General features: G+C 43.2%; 2 protein-coding genes and 1 long non-coding RNA gene across 6 annotated transcripts; 2 read left to right on the top strand and 1 right to left on the bottom strand.

Moving 5' to 3' along the window:
- On the top strand, window positions 1-6,963 carry ybx1 (Y box binding protein 1). Of its 3 annotated transcripts, none has more exons than XM_027021147.2 (8): window positions 1-198; window positions 2,409-2,472; window positions 2,718-2,751; window positions 2,850-2,939; window positions 3,301-3,618; window positions 3,813-3,898; window positions 4,904-5,174; window positions 6,626-6,963. In XM_027021147.2, the coding sequence occupies exons 1-7, from the start codon at window positions 93-95 to the stop codon at window positions 5,130-5,132; spliced, it is 927 nt and encodes a 308-aa protein (XP_026876948.1). In that variant the 5' UTR covers window positions 1-92; the 3' UTR covers window positions 5,133-5,174; window positions 6,626-6,963. The 3 variants fall into 3 exon arrangements, with proteins under 3 accessions (XP_026876948.1, XP_026876947.1, XP_026876946.1); XM_027021146.2 differs by having other exon boundaries at window positions 3,301-3,630; XM_027021145.2 differs by having other exon boundaries at window positions 3,301-3,630; window positions 3,813-3,910.
- Window positions 6,768-17,412, bottom strand: arhgef16 (Rho guanine nucleotide exchange factor (GEF) 16). Of its 2 annotated transcripts, XM_035536138.1 has the most exons (16): window positions 17,301-17,412; window positions 16,280-16,437; window positions 15,825-16,207; window positions 14,782-14,833; window positions 14,348-14,508; window positions 13,910-13,966; window positions 12,639-12,799; window positions 10,964-11,116; window positions 10,596-10,725; window positions 10,388-10,462; window positions 9,942-10,034; window positions 9,545-9,699; window positions 8,248-8,397; window positions 8,020-8,093; window positions 7,608-7,709; window positions 6,768-7,286 (listed from the first exon to the last, which is right to left on the bottom strand). In XM_035536138.1, the coding sequence occupies exons 2-16, from the start codon at window positions 16,335-16,337 to the stop codon at window positions 7,147-7,149; spliced, it is 1,944 nt and encodes a 647-aa protein (XP_035392031.1). In that variant the 5' UTR covers window positions 16,338-16,437; window positions 17,301-17,412; the 3' UTR covers window positions 6,768-7,146. The 2 variants fall into 2 exon arrangements, with proteins under 2 accessions (XP_035392031.1, XP_035392030.1); XM_035536137.1 differs by having other exon boundaries at window positions 15,825-16,437.
- LOC113584322 lies at window positions 7,193-7,764 on the top strand. Its single transcript, XR_003411400.2, has 2 exons — window positions 7,193-7,296; window positions 7,624-7,764. It is a non-coding gene; the product is annotated as an uncharacterized LOC113584322 (long non-coding RNA).
- Window positions 17,413-18,402: the final 990 nt, after the last annotated feature.

Here is an 18,402-nt window from a genome sequence, read left to right as displayed (position 1 = left end):
AGTAGCCCCCACCACCGCCGGCCCAGGTTACCATCTAGCACCGGGAAAACACACTAGAGAGCCACCGCCGGCTTTACCAACAAGAAACCACCATGAGCAGCGAGGCCGAAACACAGCAGCCGCCGCAGCCTGCCGCCGACGCGGAGAGCCCATCCAGCCCGGCAGCCGCAGCTACAGCGGGGGATAAGAAGGTCATCGGTAAGTTAGCGAGCGAGCTAGCTAGCTAGTTTTAGTTGTAGCTGACGCTAGCTATGTTACTGATTTTATTTCATGAACTTTAGCTAGCTAACCAACCTAGTTACGCAGGTTAGTTATGCATGTAGTCCTGTGCTAGCAAGCACATTTCTTTTGATACTGTATGCATGTGATATCCCAGTGATGTCTAAGTAACCAGCTAGCTGTGTGTGTGTGTGTGTGTATATATGTATATATATCTTTTATTTAAATTTTGTCGATGGCTAATTTTCCGTTAGCTACTTGCTAGCCCGTAATTATCGTACGTGTAGTAACTGCAGCTAGTGCTTCTTGAGACTGATAATCATAACACGAGTCGGATAGTAGTTTTTCATGTAGCCGTTTCACGAACAACTAATTTTGTTAATTACTAGTTACGTTAGCTAGTGTTAGGTGTCTAGTTACCTGGCACAATTCTCAAAGTGCTTAACGGATAATCTCGCTAACTGTTCTGTCGTAACGGCCGAGTAAGGTAAGTTAGCTAACGTTAGCTTCGTACGTTCCAACACTGGAGCGTGCCGATTTTAAAAAAATGCCCATCGGATCTCTAGTAAACTATGCTATGCCAGTTAGGTAGCCAACGCTAGCTAGCTAATTTCGCTAGCATGAGGCCTGTGTATAGTTAAGATGGATGGGTAGCTACTTGCTACTAGTAAAGCGCCACCATCTAGTATCTGAAATTGATTACTTGTTTTTGGGCTACCCAAACTGACACGATGTGACTAGTTATTTAGCGATAACTAGCCATTTTAAAACGTAACGTCAACCGTCTTTTTTTGACTGATGAAAGTATTTGTAGTTAATTACTACTGACTGGACACATTTGTTTGCCAGTTAGATAATTTAGATTGGCTAACTAGATACATGAGTTTGACCATGATCACGACCCTATCTACCTTTTCTTTACACAGGTCGCTAGCTAGGCGAGCTTTCAGCCAGAGTCCGCGATACACCAAATGCTAGCTAGCTAGTGTTTTCGTTTTGGGTGTTACTGATCGTAAAGCAACTTTATCTAAGCAGTGCGTCATATTGATGAATGTTCATTACCGAAACGTCTGCTCAGAATTGCATGACGAACCATCAAGCTAACTAGAAAAGCTAAGCTGTTCTTTGTTAGGAATGGTTCGTGTATCGGTCTACGTGTCCTCGGCATAAATATGGTCAAGCGACACTAAAATTGAATCACTATTAGAAACGCATAAGAAGACTTTACGAGTGTTGGTTTAAACTGGTATGGACTTCAAATTCCAAAGTCAACCCACGGTCGTACTATTGGCACAGTAAAGTGGCAGCTAGCTAGCATTCTAAGTTACAGTTCCCAAAATGTCCGCCGTGGTATTCAGATGATGGGGTTTTCTTTTGTCTAAGCACCGAGCGTATACTATTTTGGCTACGCCAACACACTGAATGGGAAGATGCTGTTTTAGGACAAAGGGTTGGACTTAGTAGCGCGATGCGGATTTGTAATTCATCTTAACGATCAACAAAACCAAAAAAGCCGTCTTTTCTTACTGGCTCTTGCCCAACCACATGGTTGAGGCTAGTTGCTAACTGGCTGTTAGCATCATAGAGTGCATCCGCAATAACTCAGCTATTTGTTATCTTTCCCCCCCCAAATTGATTTTTCTAACCTAGAGTATGGGTTGGTTCTGCTGGCCCACCGTAAACCTGACGCGATGTAACGAATTTGTTTTTGGTAAAGTGAGGTACGCATTTCACTAGGAAGTTAATGGTCCACGTGTAACTTCATAATGTCTTCCTTATTTCACCCTTGGTGTATCATTTCCTTACACTAATGAGTCATGGCCAATCTCAGTGGTCAAGTACAGCTAGATGTGTGAAAATAATGGTATAACTTAACCTCGATTTTACTTTGTGGACACTTGGGCAGGACCTTCTTTTAAGAAATGTTCTGATATGAACAGCTGGTTGAGAGCTGCTTTTTACATCATAGTCTATAAACAACACAACAGTTGGAGGTTATAAATAGATTGCTTCTAAATGCCTGCTTGGACTTTGGCAGAGGTTATGGGTTCCTTTTTCTTTTTTTCACAGTAGTGCTATTTGTAGTCTCACTTAACAAATACCTCTCTTGTGCTCTGTTTTAAAGAATGATATTGGTCATAGTAGAAACAAACACCTTCACTGCCCTAATTTTTACTTTTCTCTTGCAGCAACAAAGGTCCTGGGGACAGTGAAATGGTTCAACGTAAGGAATGGCTATGGCTTCATCAACAGGTGAGAATACTTGTACCACCCTTCTCTGACCCACATATTATCTGATGTCTAGAACATCCTCAATCCTATTAGTGTCTAAATATTTAAATCCAGGCTGCTGACTCCCAGGGGCATACTACTGTTTGTTTACTCTAGACTCTTAAGTACTGTGTACTGCCTGTCAGTTCCTGTTCATTTCAATTAACTATACGTTGTAGTTCCAAAATCAACACTTTTTTTTTTTTTTTTTCATTGCTTGTTTAAAGGAATGACACAAAAGAAGATGTCTTTGTACACCAGGTAATTCCTGTCTGATGTGGCCTTTATACCTCATAACTTATTCATTGAAACGCAGCATTGTTCGATCAGTTTGCTTAGTTTTTGTTTTTTGTCTTCAGACTGCCATAAAGAAGAATAACCCAAGGAAATACCTTCGCAGTGTTGGGGACGGAGAGACTGTGGAGTTTGACGTGGTTGAGGGGGAAAAGGTTGGTTTGGTTTTCTTACTATTGACGCTTAGTCCCATCTTAACAGTTGAGTTAATTGAAAGTCTACAGCTCAGCAGTGGAATTGTTTTTAATCTATATTGTTTAACTTCTATAGAAGTTGTAATGTTAAACCATATGTTTTAATAAAAGGCAGTGGTACAAAGTGTACTTTCACCATTTCTTGTGTGTTCACTTTGTGATACAAGGAACCTGCACAAATACTGGAGAGCAGGTTTTGTCACCTGATTTGTCTGCTTGATGATGATTGCTGTACTTTTGATTGAGCATCTTCCCATTTAGCAAGACAGGTTTTACTTTGTCTGATAATTGCCCAAGGTTTCATTTGGCGCTCTTCCTCCAGGGCGCTGAGGCAGCCAATGTGACCGGGCCAGGCGGTGTCCCCGTGCAGGGGAGCAAGTACGCGGCCGACAGGAACCGGTACAGGAGGTACCCACGCAGGAGGGCACCCCCTCGTGACTACCAAGAGAACTACCAGAGCGACGGGGATGGCGAGGGTCGTGAGAAGAGCGCAGCGAATGAGAACATGCCTGAGGGCGAGCAGCAGCAGCGCAAACCCACCTTCCCCGGCAGGAGACGCTATCCCCCATACTATGTGAGGAGGCGCTATGGGCGCAGACCCCCGTACACCAACGCACCACCCAGGGGAGAGATGACCGAGGTACAATGGCAGGTGGGACTAGGGCTCTGTTAGAAATAACAGTTGACTTTTCAAGTACAACTTTAGGCGTAAACTTTTTGTTGTCCAAGTTTTTCCAAATTGACTTGTTATACTTTCAGATCTTGCTGGGCAGCAATTTTTATATTGTATGTATATTTTGTTCCACTGTGTGCAAATGACCATGCTGTTTGTAGGGTGGGGAAGGTGATGAGATCCAGGGTGGTCCGGACCAGGGCAACAAACCAGTGAGACAGAACTACTACAGAGGCGTCCGATCCAGGTTCAGATCAAGGTTTGCATGTTGTGTTCACTGCCATGATGCTGCAACATTGAGATGATAAATATCAGATAATATTTATTCAGTGACAAACGAGTCATAATTGGGTCACTTAGTAAAAGTACACACTGATCAAATACTGCAAGTATTTGAGACTTGCTCCATTACAGTTCTCTCTGTTGCAGCTCAACAATGGATAGCAACTGCACTTTACAATTTCCTTTCTTTGTATTTCCTATTTTTGTATTTGTTGGTATTGTTACTAGTGGTCAACCAAAATTGGGTTTTCAAGTGAAATAACAGGTGTATTGGAAATAATCATAGAAAACTGAACTTAAGTCAAAGCACCACTGAAATTTAGTAGGAACAGGTGAGGCAACATAGTAATTGGCCTAAAACAAAGCACATTTAGTATCACTGGCCAGGTATTTCTGCATGGGCTGAATGTTCAGGCTCCTGATAAAGGATCAGAGTTGAACACATCAAACATTTATTCATTTATTAAGAATAGCGCAGGGGCTGTTGTGTGCCTGTTGATGCACATGCTATGTGTACAATTAAAACCGGGTAGTTACCAGTACTTTTTTTAAAAACAAAACATTGATTTAACAAAGCTAAGCTACATGTGAACGGGACACAAATAAAATGGACTTGAATTTTATCTAATAGTTTTAGATATCCTTCCATAAAATGTTACTTTCTCACTGATTATGGGTAAATGCAACACTCTTAATGGGGCTTACTCAAGCTGCTAGATGAGTAGTTGGCACTCAATGTTGCAATAGATTTTTCTTAACTATGATTTTTTTGATGATACAAATACTTATTCCTCCCCACCCTGTGATTAGCGGTTGACCATTATATAGTGCCTTGTTTATTGCGACTGTGTCCAAATCCCCTAAATGCTGTTAGTTTTATCCCTGCTCATAGCCATAAAAGCATGTTTAGTTCTGTTAAATTTGGAAGTGGTTGTTGGTGTGCTGTATAAGTAGATTGCATGTGTGTCAGGGGTCCCCCTCGTCCCCGGCCGGCACGGGAAGGGGAGGAGGACAAGGAGAACCAGGGTGAGGGTGGCCCAAACCAGGAGCCCAGGCAACGTCGCTATCGTCGCAACTTCAACTACCGCCGCAGACGGGCCCAGACCACCAAGCCTCAGGACGGCAAGGACAGCAAGGCAGCCGACGCACCCACCGACAAATCAGCCGCTCCCGAAGCCCAGCAGGGCGGGGCAGAGTGAAATGCCCGCCGCCGGCTTCACCATCTTGCACCATCCTGCCGGGTTAGTTTTTGTTTTTTTTTGCCTGCTGCTTTCTTTAGTCCAGGGCTACAATAATGCACATCCTGGTGTTTGTCACCAGGCTACTACTCGGGTTCAGCATGAATTCAGGTTAGCAGGCTTTTCCTGAGCTCAAACTGGGATGATTATGGACTTTTGCCCCTTCAAAACTGGCCATAACCTGCATTTGGGGTTTATGCCTTTGGTGCAGGTTTTCTCAGTGAGGGTGCTGGCACACGTTACCTGTTGAGGTGTACTCTAGCTCTTGCCTTACCTATGAGTAACGTTTTGCTTTTTGGTTCTAGGCAGGAAATGCTGAAAGTTTAGAGAGGAAAAAAAACAAACACACCCTATGACTAGTTTACCACTAGGGTGAGGCTGACACATGGCTGTGTAGTGGGTATGTTGCTATTTGGACTTTGTCCTCTCTCTTACAGAATCCTCCTTATGATCACTGTACTTTAGGAAAAGCCCCAGGCTTTGTTCTGACAAGCGTTTACATTGTTATAGATTCTACATGCAAATTTTACATGGCTTGAAAAGCACACTGCTGTCTTGTACTGTACCAATTACCAATGGCTGAGATTAATAGGTTTACAAGATGTACCATGACATTTGTTTTTAATCTGTGAATTTTAAATTTACAAATAGTAAAGTAGTAGTAAATGCCTGCTAGTGTGGTTCACTTAAGAGCCTTTAAATGCTGTAAGTAAATAGAGAATGAGTATACATGTTCATGGAGTTCAGGTTTGGTTACACTTACTGTGTAGACGGTGCTGGTTTATCTGCATTCATGAGAGGGAAGGGCCAGTGTCTGTGAGGCTGTGTACTGTACAATGTGTTCAGTTTACACTTTCCACTGACACAAGGAGGATCAGCCTGTACAGTGACTGCAGATTGTCTGCAGGCACCCCCAAGGCAGTTAATACCTCTTTAGAAGACATTTTAATGCTACTTCAAATGTAATTAAAGACCAAATTTGCAGTGATGCAGCCATTGAGGAACAGATACTTTCAGACTAATGTTAAATGTTCATTTTAAACAGATGTACAATGATGAATAAACCAAATGGGCAGGATTGACAAATATAGCTAGCTAAATTGGGCAAACAGCATGATATTGTTGGCAATGAATACCAATCTGTGTACAACATCTTTTCAAGCAGAGCCCAATTATCAAAATGTAGCTTGTCCTCTTCACTAGGCAGTCTTCAGATTTACAATCAGTCATTGGGTGACTGAGCCTAACCATGTTGGTCATAGGAATTTTATTTCTGTAATTTGAAAGGGCTGCCATAAACTTTAGTTTCAGACATGTTTAAAGACTACAATTTCAAATTTGACAATTTGATTATTACTGCCTTAAATTTGTTAAAGCTACTCCAAGTCCCTCTGGTTTTAAGTTGTTGGGTACTCCTTAGAGTAACCTTTCTCTCCCTCCCCTCTTTCTTCCAGTTTTGTCAACAAGAAGAAACATCCAAGATCTGAGCAATAAGAACCAGATTTGACCTGACGATCGTCTAAGCTTGCAACATGCGTTTGACCAGATTACCACCGATTGCCTGCAGAATCTATGCAGACCTGTTTTGTTTTTTTCCATTATTTTTATGTGACAGCTAAAAGTTTTGGGGAAACAGCAGATGTTTTTCTAAATCGGTTTTAAGTTTTTACACCAAATGGTTTTTAAAAGAAGTAATTTGATATCTGGTCGTTTGACATTTTTAAATAACTTTTTATGTATCCAGACATGAATTTTAACAAAAGGCAAGCTCAAAATAAAAGTCAAAGACGAAGTTTCTTTTGGTGTACTTTCATGGTTGAGAAGTTTCCCCCAAGTTGGAGAATTCCTTTGGTGTTTCACACTAAGTTAACTAGTTAATTCACACTAAACAATCACATACAATCTATACAAAAATGATCTTTCTGATGTAGCCAAGAGCAGATGGTCTTTGGTAAGGTGTAGTCTCATGCTGTGCTCAGACATTGGTCTCCTTGCGTAGGCGCTGCATGCGCTGAATGTTGGATTCTATGGCAATGCGGTTGGTGATCTGCTTGGCACAGCTGGCTGGAAACCAGCCTGTTTCACCATCCCTCATCCTGTCTCCATAGTACCAACCTGACACACAGTAAGTGTTTGTTTGACTTCAGGGGTCAGGAAAACATTTAAAATGTTCTACTTTTTCCACAAACACCCCCCCCCCCCCCCATAATAAACTAGACATTAAATACTTCAGTTATAAGGTATATAGTTTGCCTCTTTGCCCAGTTCAAATGGATCACCTAAGTAAACTGCTGGCAATGACAACCTTTACAGCTGTTTGCCATCAGCCAGTTAGCACTAGGGCATTTTTGAGTATTCCTTTAAAATCATCGTTATTGCTCTAATGTAGGTTCATGGAAAGTAACGATCAGAAGGGCTTTTAGCTGCTGTGCTCACCCTCTGCCTCCTGCAGGACGATGACCACTTCAGCCTGCTGGAGACTCAGCTCATCGGGCTCTTTGGGCATATAGGCTTTGGTGGCCTCATACTGAGGCAGATCTGAATTGTGCGCACACAAATAAAATGCAAGCATTTGCCTGTCAGTATAACTAAACTGTCTTCTTGATTTTCTAAAGTGAAATCTTAAAATGTAGGGGGAAAGTATTTTCCTGATAAAGATTGAACAGCAGCTGCCTAGGGCTTGATAAATTCCTTTATTGGTATGATTAAAACTTTTTAAAATGGTTGTTTAATTATCCTATTAAGAACCTTACTCATTCTAAATTGCACAAGTGCACAGAGGCCACTACAATTGATGAAACTGAAGCACTGCCTCCCCAGAAGACTTCTAGCATCACCTGACCCTTACCATCATCGATGTTGCAGCTATTCCCCCCTTCCTTGTGCCTGTGCAGAGCAGTGAACCAACGTGCTCTGTCTAGCCTGCAAACACCAACGAATATAAACATTTGCATCTCTTTCTGTGATTTGGGGGGCGATTGGATACATGTTGACTACTGCGTTTCTGCCAGTTGTATGGATGCTTGTTCACATATCTGCCAGCAGATGGAACTAGTGCATGTCTTTGGGTCCTTACTTGTTTTCGGCTATGAGTACCATCTGTTCACAGCGCCCCTCACTGTTGGGCTTCGTCACAAGCCGCAGGTGGAGCTTCAAGTCGGCCTGCTCGTCCTCTACCTCCACGTTCTCCAGAGTGGCGTAGTCCAACACCACGTAGCTTTCTTCACTGTACGCGCACACACACATTCAGACCCGTTACAAACAAACTTGCAGACAAAGATCTAACAGCCCTAGGTCCTTAATGTAATTTTTCACACTAATGTGAATACAAACGAAGCAACATAGTTGCATGTGGCCACCGAGACGATGGCGACTTCAGCAGAAGATGAGGCCTTATGCGCTTAGAACACCTGTTCACAAACGGCGAGCGTTAACGACATGCTGTTCGTGGCAGCCATTGGCGTTAAAGTGCAGTCCTGCTATCCTGACCGTGCTTCATTTTTGCTGAGGTTCCGTTGGCTCGAGTAATCTAGGCGAGGCCCTCTGACCATAGCGACAATGCAAGCGGATGGGTGTCATGTCGGAATGTCAGGCATGCTACGCTAGCCTTCCAAAAAAAAGCCTGCTGCGAGCTGGCCCTCTGGTTGCCACAGCTGATCTACTGCCCAATTCAATGTGTAATATATATATATATATATATATATATAAAAAAAAAATACAAATGTTATTTATTTTTTAAATTAAATTAGATATATCTACCATGTAACCTTCTGGCTAATTTTTTTTAAAGCTACAAATATCCTGTGGGTGCGTTTAAGGGTTCCATTACAGGCTTTTTACTGTTGGCATGCACTACTCTTCAGCCAATGTCTACCCTGTTCATCACTAATTGGTTTCTGATGACAGGGCCACTGCTGACTAAACATTATTTGGGTGGCATCCCAGTCTCACTCAAAGGGATGCAACTTGACTACAGGAATGGAGCTGACACATGATTAGTCCCCGCAGTGTTGGGGGAGGGCGGCGTTAATATGTCTACATCGCTGCTGGGTTGAGAGAGGTCCACCACCTATAAATATCCAACAGACGTTCTGCAGTTGAACTGCCCATGCACAAAGGGATAGCCTATGGAACACAAACTGCACAGCCACACGAGCTTAAGACTCTTATTTCTACACTCAGCAGGTGTTTCTAATGCAGTGGATGCTTCTGCTAAAGTGGTTGGGGTGCGTTATTCACTACTTATTTTCCCTGCAAATATTTGGCAACTGAAATGAATGTAGGCACCTTCCATAGTGTCCAAGCGTGAGCAGAGATTTATAATGCAACAGTGATGCAGGTAAGGAGGGAGGGGGCGGGTAAAGAGGGCCTGCCTTTTCTTCCTAGTCACAATGAGTACATCGTTGAACAGGAAGAGGTAGTAGCTCTTCTGGCTGAAGGCCTTCCTGAAGATACTGTGCTCCTCCATGCAGACGGTCAGCTCACCTCTCTTCAACAGCCGGCGGGAAGATGAGACTAATGGGAATGGCTACACACACACACACAGAGAGGAAGAGAGGCAAGTCTGAGAGAGAGCCTGACTTTGATTTAACCGACACCTCCAAACACATTCACAATCACAACAGTGTCAGACAACTTGGGTTCCCGGAGTACTGGGCCTGTATTCACAAAGCAAATTAAGATAGGATCTGCCATGACCATAACTGCCATAATTGAAGAAACGTGATTCTAGGTGATTCACGGACATAGCAGCAGTGCACTGGCAGAGACCTTGATTTTCCCGAACTCCATCTGTTTCTGGATGGTGTACATCTGTTCAGTGTGCTCCATTCTCCGGGCTCCATCATTACAGCTCTTCACCAGCTGGCCAACATATAAACACATGAGACCGCCATGTAAACAAGCCACAGTATGCCTCACATGGATTACCTTGGTCCGAACCATGATTTTTGAGCTTTCAAGATATTTTGTCACTAACATCAGATGAGGTAGTACACAAAGGAATAGCTCAAACAGACATGCCAGTATCACAATCAATGAATGTAGCCAACAGTTACTATGGATAACACTAATTGGTAGCTATTCATTTTAATTTCGCTGTTAGAAACATTACTGTTGACTAAACCTTTCCTGGAGGCATGAAAGAACAAGCCAAAGCCTGCATTCTGTCTTTGTCCCAGTGGCTTAGAAGGAAGGGGCAGAGTGCAGTCTCATACCTTGCTGATGGCTTTTAGTGCCCAGCGAGCTGCGTAGTATTCAGACGTCTGCTTGACAGTCTTCTGGCAGATAGTCTATGTGACCATACAGAGAGATAGGACACTTGAGTCTCATAATGTACCGAGTGTGGTCAAGTTGCAATGGGTTTCTGTGATGACAAATTCACTTAATTCTGTGTGTGTGTGTGTGCGCGCACACGGTTCTTACATCCATGAGCAAGGGCAGGCGGGTGACTCTCTGCATGGGCAGAATGAGGAATGAGATCATGGGCAACCCACCGCATTCAGGACTGGTCTCGATCTTCTTCAGCACCTCCTTAAAGGCAGTGTTAGTTGCACTGCCACACACAAAACACACAGGGCATTACTTTAATGAAGCAATGCACCACACTTCCAAATGGGTTATTACATTGCAGTACTGCATATGATCTAATTTATCCAGCTACCATTTGGCCTGTGCCCTGTCCCCCTCCCTACCAACTCACATTACAGCTATTTATTTTGCTTCTTTTGGCTGTGCTTCTTAACCAATGATTTATTAGGAGTGGACTGGCTGTCCTCCAAGAGGATGCTTACAGTAGCTTCTGCAGCGTCCTCTGCTGGAAGGTTTCATTGGAGCAGTACACGATGTACGGATCAAAGCGGTTTGTAGCGTGGTCCTGCACTATGTCACTGATATCTTGAATGACAGGGTCTTTCTGGTGACGCCTCTCGAGGTCCTCAAAAAAGCTGAGAGGAGGAGACAAAAATGAGACAGAGAGCTTAGCCATGGGTTTAATAAGTTTTATAATGCACATCTGCATTCAGGCATTGCACAGAAGGAATTTACGGACGGGCCGTGTTCCTTTTCCTCCCAGGCTGAGAAAAACATCTTCAGAAGAGCCCCTCCCATGTTCCCACGCACAACCTGGTCTCCCTGACGCCCCATGCTTCTCCTAACAGAATACTTGTGAAACCAGCCATGCCTCACAAGCCTGACATGGCACCATACCTTTTAGCAACACAACAGCATTTTCTCATAGCTAACCAGCAGCCGGGTTAGTTTCTCCCACTCGAAGTGAAACAACGGGCTCCACAGTGCTGAGAAAAACCCTGCTTTTGCAAAACAGGACTTCTGGCGTGGCCTTGCCACTAAACCAGTTTGGCGAGCATGTCTCGGCACATCCTCTGCTTAGGAGAGCACAGCAAATGGTGGAGAAAACAAGTTTGAACACAGGTGCGACATAACAGGAGCCTAAGATTTACCTATGGCTTTTAGATGTACCAATACTTGCTTTTCATTTATGGTCACTGATCATTCCTATTGCTAGAGTAAACTGTTATGGCCTTGGCACATACAGTACCAGTCAAACGTTTCGACACACCTGACTGAATAAGAATTTCAGTTTAATGGTCTATGTACATGGACTATTATGCACATCTGTCATCAAAGTAAAGGGTAGCTACTTTGAAGAATCTAAAATATTAAAAACAAACCAAAGTATGTATGTCCAAACATTTGACTGGTACTGTATGCCTGTCCTTTCCTTTTCATGGACCCTTGCTGTGAGGAGATATCTGAATGTGCCCTTTAAGTTACATTAACATACGATTTATATTATAATGGGGTCTACTAAGAAAACCAGAAAAGGCTTCCTTCTTTATTCTGGTGATGACATCACATTTGGTCATTTAACTCTTTGCCTTACTGCTACCCTCCAGTACTGATTACTGTGTGGCCATGTGCATTTCCACGCCCTGCACTGCTGATCCTGTGGGGTGATGCTGACTTCAGCTCTGTCTCTGTGCTCTTTAAGCACATTTTGCAAGCGCACACCACACCAAGTCTTCTCGGGCTTGACCATGAGCTGCAGTTCTGGCCAGCTTTTGCTTTGCATAACAAGGTCACACCTCTCTCGCTGAAGAGCGTAGGAGTCAGCGGGTGCAGGAAGGAGACGGTGAGGATGGGAACGCCAATGCCCAGCAAGGATACTGAACCAGCTGGGATTCAGGCATAGTAGTTCTTCCTTCAGGGATTTGCCCAACTCCATTAAATATTGTTAATCTCATCAGGCAGTTTGCATTCAACTGGTGTGGCATTTTGACATGAAAGTGAAGTATGAAAGATGCTGTTCATGATGATAGGATAAAGGCATGCTGACATGATGTATTAAAATATTCTCTGATTTAACAGAGAGTAAGTCGTATGTAGGCCTCTTTTAATAGATCAGAAAAATGGGGAAATCTGTGTTGTCCCATTACAATGGCATACCGCTTGCTGACTAGCTGGATGACGGAGATGTTGGAGAAGAGGTGATGGTGTTCAATTGTGGTCATGGTCTTCCTCAGCGTGTCGCTGTCTTTGAAATGACGCACCAGTATGCTCAAGCTGTGCTGGTACGAGTACTCAGATGTCATGAGTTCGAAAATGGCCTAAGGCAGAAACACACAAGTGAGATTTCAACTGGAATGACCGTGACAGTGTTATGATGCATTGTTGGAAACAACAGTACAGAGCTGAGACAAGATTCCCTTTCAAAGCTTCTTTTTTTAAATGTTTTGTGATTTGTGTATATGGCCAACTGACTGTACTGGGATCATCTTAATTTAGGCAATGAACTGTACACTGTGTGAACACAGATCTATGGCACAATGATATATTGCTGACTTCAGAGTGCAGCCCAGCTTATGGACTTGTACACCCCAAGAGCAATTTAATGCCATGCATAAGCAGATGCATCAAACTCCACTTGAAGCAGGCAGTGAGTCTACATCGAATAATCATCATAGACTTTGATGATGAAATTGGTTTACCATTACCACCAGTTCTGGCAACATAATGTATATTGTTATGGACACTTTGAGGAAAACATAACTATTGACACCTTTAAAATGGATGAGATTTATGCTAATGAGAATGTGCGTTAATGAGAATGTATGCTAATGAGAGAAGTGCTGACAATCACGGGACTATGCCTAGAGCATCTTCACAGGTTGTGCCTCATTACTGTTTTTGTTTTGAGTGCACATTTCCCTCATTTCAGCTGAATTCAAAATGGCTTTCTACATTGCATAATATGCGGCATGGCTTTTCCATCCTAGGTAGTGCACTACATGTCAGGTAAAGAGCTATTAGGAATCAGACCAAAGTGAAGCATAATGTGTACTAGGATCCAGCTCTATTACCACGTCTGTAAACGACTAACCTATATGAGGTTAGGTCCCTTTAGTGAACGCTTAGCAAGGAAAAGGGAATCAACCAAGAGCATTATGACAGGGTGTGGCAGTGTTGTATGTGCAAGGTGGACCTTGGTATATTGATATTTACACAGCAAAGGTGCGACCTGAACACATGGAAAATCTTCCTTTGTCTTCTCCAGTACCGTAAATAAGAAAATGAAAGTTTATCCTGCTCAACTTAACGTTACTAGTGTTAGTAATCCTGAAGGTATTTAGAGGGTAGTAATACAGCTTTAGCACAGCCCTTCCGTGACACGGCTCCAGTAGCAAGACTCAAATGTTAAACCCACTTCCAGCACGTACCTCTTGTCTCTTGCGTTCTTCTGGAGACATGGTCTCCAAAATGCCACTCTCTTGCACCTGTTAGTTTGAAAATGAGACAGAAAAGCTGAGGCCAGTATGGAACTTGAGTCAACAGACTGATACACATCCAAACACCCTGGTCAGTTTGGTAAAATCCTGCAACAACCTGAGCTAGGCTCAGTGTCCAACTGACAACCTACAGAATTAAATCTACATAGAGGAAAAAAAGGCTCAACCCAACCTAAATTCCACCTTCTACTTTTGGGTCTCTGAACACATTTTACTAACTGGGGTGATGTAGCAGACTCCAAGTGTCTAGTTTATTCCACCAAAGCTAATGTGCCCTCCAAACCACTCGTCTGACTGCAGGGAATTTGTTGCTTCCTTTGTATGACCTTCACTCTCCTGCCCCTGTATGCCACCCTCTGACCTGCTCACCTGAGGCAGCTGACTCCAAGTCTGGTGCGCTGCTCTGTAGTTCTTCACCACGATGCCCTGGTCCTCTTCTGGCATACCTGCTTGGAAGGCATCCTCGTCATCGGCACCCAGATGGTTGGATTGGAGACCCCTCTCTTTGATCTCCTGGTAGAAGCAAGGATCTGTGGGTGAGAGGAATGCGGTCAGTCATGGAGTCACTGTTACCGTGCACACTGCATGCCTGCTTGCACTCTTACTTAAAGGACAGTATTATTATTGGGATAGTTCAGTGTTTTTAGCTGTTTTTGCTCAGTCTCAGGCTCCACCTTTAGCCTTATGAGCTAATTCAGAGTTTTAACAATGTGCTTAATATATACCCAACAATCTACTGAACATCAGTGTTCAAGTTTGAGATGTAAGTCACATCTCATATGTTTAAACTGCTGTTTCTGTACCGTCTTTAAAGGAACCTCCATGTCTCTTGTTCCTCTTTCTACCCAAAGTTCTCTGAAGAGAAGAGAGAGACAGAACAGAAGTGAGTGAAACCTTAGCTTATCCCTGTGGAATGTAGAGGTCTTCCTGGTGTGAAGTAACATCTGTATCTGTGTTTGTATCAGCACTCATTAAAAAAGGCATGCACACAACATGATGGATGTCACATACAACATATTTTAAAAGTTGCATACACAGTGTAGTAATACAATTCAGCAATACAATTTATGCATCAAGTTGTAATACTGCAAATCACTAACAGTTTACCATACCACTGAAACGTTCCACACCATTCTGTGAACACACTGATCAGTCCAACATGTGATGGCTAACTATTTTCTGAATCATAAGTTTCTCTACGCATAAGCTCATCTCAAGTCTGATGGCAGTTGAAGATTATTGTTCTTTTTGTACTGTACAACACAAGATTTACATCCATAAGTAATGTAAGCATAAGTTTATTCTAACATCACAAAGGTCAAAGTTAAACTTCAAAAGCACCATTCCTCACTCTTGGTTTGGCCATGACACCGTTCACCCTTTCCCATGCACATGAACCTTCTGAGTACTGTGAATGTGTCCCTGTATGAGGACGTGGTGACTCACAAAGCGCGAGTGTCCATAAACCAGTCACCACAGTAATGAAGTAAAACCATGCCTGGCAGTAACCCACTGTTTTTCTGTACTTCTTGAAAACATGATGTCATACAACTGATATCCAGCTTTTTCACACACACAAAAAAAAAAAAATAAAAAAAAATAATAATAAAAAAAAAATATATATATATATATATATATATATATATATATATATAAAAATAAAAATCTTGCTCAAGTAATTCTGTCATCCAATCTTGATTAAGTAATTCTGCATTAGGCAAGGCAATCTCATTTCCTGCCCTCTGCTCCTAACATTGATGATTTTACACTCAAAGTACAGCAGCAGGGACACTACATGTTCAGCAGCATTAACTGAAGACTTGAAGAGCTCAGAGCTGGGCCCTACCTTGCGTCCTGGACTGGAAGTTGGCTTTGGGCTGGGGGCCCTCTCTTCACTGACTGGCTGTAGCAGGTCCTGTTTCCACATGAGATCGCTGTCCAGGCTGGTAATGGCTGCCCGGTATGATTTGTTCCTCTGGTTCCTCCGCAGGGAAAAGCTGTCACCATCACTGTCATAGTCCTCCCACGATAGGTCACGGTTTAAGCGCTGGGCGCTCTTCTGGGCTTCCAGAGAGACGGGCAGGGTGACCACCGTCGTGTGGTGGCGGTTCTTTGGCCGGCTGGACATGGCCAGGTTCCGGGGGATGAGCTGCTGAGTGCCCAGCTTTCGAGCGGCAATGCTCTGGGTGCTCAGCACTATGGGAGCCTGCCTGGTCTTCTCGGGGGGCTCTGGTGCAGAGAGGTCCGTGTTAGAAACCGAGCGCCCACGCCCATGGTCTACATGGAGCTGTGTGAACATACTATCCAGAAGGAGAGGAGACTGGTCCCCCATGGAATCCTGGGATTGTCTGTGAGACATGGCAGCCGTCCTTGATTTTTGCTCTGGCACGGCAGTCCCAAGGGGCTTTTGTCATGCGATGAACTTCAGCTTGTGGTCGTGTGGACCATTCTTGCGTACTCTGTCAAAACAGAGACGGGTGGAGTTTTATTCAGAGAAGTTAGCATTATAATACAAAACAAAAACCTATTCAAAAGTCGCAGTTTCATTACATGATATGGTTGTGTTCTACTCAACAAAACAGAAGTGAAAGAGAGGCTGCTGAACCTGAGCTACGTCATTTGTGACACACTGATTTTCAGGCATTCATGAGTTAGAGATTAGGCCAAGAGCTTTCTTTTTATGTTAACAGCCTAAAGCGCGGAACAGAGCTCAAATTATATTAGAATATCAATCTCATTACAGTTCCCAATCTGATCCACACATATACAAACGCACGCATATATGAGCAATTATAAAATTATTTGCAGTATTTCGTGTTCAGTCTGTGGTCAACTCCATTACTGCTTTAGTGTATGCATCATAGCGGACGCCTTGGTTTCAAATACCCAACCAGGTGATCTAAAATCTAAATTATGTGGAAATGTATTTCCTCCAAACTGGAGTAACTGGATTAACTTTCAACAGGCAAAGCAACTGAAACTTAAAGTCATCGACGTCAGGAAAACAATTTATTGAAGAACCGATAAAGAATCTACAGGACAGGCAGCAAAGATAAACGTAGTGGCCAGCTGCAACGGCTGCTTGCCCAAATGTGACAAATGTCAACCATAATAACAAAATAACTATGTTACGACTGACCGAGAAATGCGACATAACCACAAAGCTTTTACCATAGCCTCCTGGGAAATTAACGGCCAACCAGAAAATAAAGGAGTCGACAAAGCATTTTAGTGTTTCGCTACTAAGAAGACAATGAAAACGTAGGTTACGATTATTTTGTCAGTTTAAAGTTAGGCCGTCAAGTCGTAAGCCATACCTTACCTCTAGGCTATACGTATAGAAACTTGAGAACAGTTTCCAAGCGTGAAACCGACGTTGTCCGTATAGCCGCGGTTAATTGTTTCCTTGCTGGTTCCTCAGAAACGTTTCTCAGACTCGGTGCACAACGCCTACCACAGTCTCCGTATACGTCACTACAGGTGAGCGGACCCAGCCTGCAGCGCGAGCCGGGCTAAAGTACAAGTGGCACTCGGCCATGTCTAATTCCCGAGTGTTACACATATTACGCTGTTTTTGCGGTTTCCCCCTGGATACGAATTGAATTGAGAGTGCCTCTTAAACCTTTGAACTTAATCAGGTAGCAAAAAGGAGAAAACGGAGCGCAGCATGGAATTCCAAATTCGCATTTAATGAAGGAGAATACAAGTAGAATTAAATTCAAAGTGAGCTCTATAGAACATATAATTAATCCATTTTGGTTGAAATAAATATATATAAATATATTTACTACAATTTCTGTTTTGTGACTGCAGCAATTTTTGGAATTAAACTTGTTCTCATTCCATTTCAGATTCCAATTCAATTCAAATTACAACTTGAACTGAATGCAGGCCAATTCTTTAATTATGAGTTTCGCGCCGCGCTAATTTGCTGCAGTCTAAAAGGCCTGATCTAGGCCTATCTCATTAGCCAAAGTAATTTATGAGCTGAGTCAGCTGTGATAAAGCTGATGTAAGCAATTTAGAACTCTCGCTAAACGAGCTTTACATCGGGATCGCGTTCACTAAAATACCTGTTCTAAGGGGAAAAAATGTCTGTGACTGCCCCCTGTAATCAGCAACTAAGCACTTCAGCCTGGTCCATCTGCAATAGCTAACACATCAGGAAACGTCTTTATGGAGAGAAGGTCGTCCTTGTTCGTCAGTTATTTTTTATGTACATGCAGCACACAGAACAGAAAGGTGGGGCCCTAGCTGCAATATCACAACCCCCCAGTTAACTGATTGATGCGGTCAGTGGCAGTCTGGGGACCCCAGAGTCAGGGTTCTTGTCTCAAGGTCTCCAACCCTGAATGCAAGTCCCCTTGTCTCTGGGTGGTCCTGACATTTCTCTGGTGCCCACAGAGTACTGAAACCTCCAAGAG

This window comes from Electrophorus electricus, chromosome 18, assembly GCF_013358815.1.
Source record: "Electrophorus electricus isolate fEleEle1 chromosome 18, fEleEle1.pri, whole genome shotgun sequence".
Taxonomy (NCBI): domain Eukaryota; kingdom Metazoa; phylum Chordata; class Actinopteri; order Gymnotiformes; family Gymnotidae; genus Electrophorus; species Electrophorus electricus.
The sequence above is the reverse complement of the archived record's forward strand: the minus strand, read 5'-3'. Positions and strand labels throughout refer to the sequence as shown.

What these genes read in the sequence shown, in the direction of transcription:
- arhgef16 (XM_035536137.1), bottom strand. Translation starts at nt 16,337, where the DNA reads ATGTCTCACAGACAATCCCAGGATTCCATGGGGGACCAGTCTCCTCTC. An exon ending in ATTGTGACTAGGAAGAAAAG is followed by an intron (nt 8,398 to 9,544) that starts GCAGGCCCTCTT and finishes GTGCGCGTACAG; the next exon opens with TGAAGAAAGCTACGTGGTGT. An exon ending in GTACTCATAGCCGAAAACAA is followed by an intron (nt 8,094 to 8,247) that starts GTAAGGACCCAA and finishes TGGTGTTTGCAG; the next exon opens with GCTAGACAGAGCACGTTGGT.
- ybx1 (XM_027021145.2), top strand. Translation starts at nt 93, where the DNA reads ATGAGCAGCGAGGCCGAAACACAGCAGCCGCCGCAGCCTGCCGCCGAC. An exon ending in GGCTATGGCTTCATCAACAG is followed by an intron (nt 2,473 to 2,717) that starts GTGAGAATACTT and finishes GCTTGTTTAAAG; the next exon opens with GAATGACACAAAAGAAGATG. An exon ending in CGATCCAGGTTCAGATCAAG is followed by an intron (nt 3,911 to 4,903) that starts GTTTGCATGTTG and finishes CATGTGTGTCAG; the next exon opens with GGGTCCCCCTCGTCCCCGGC.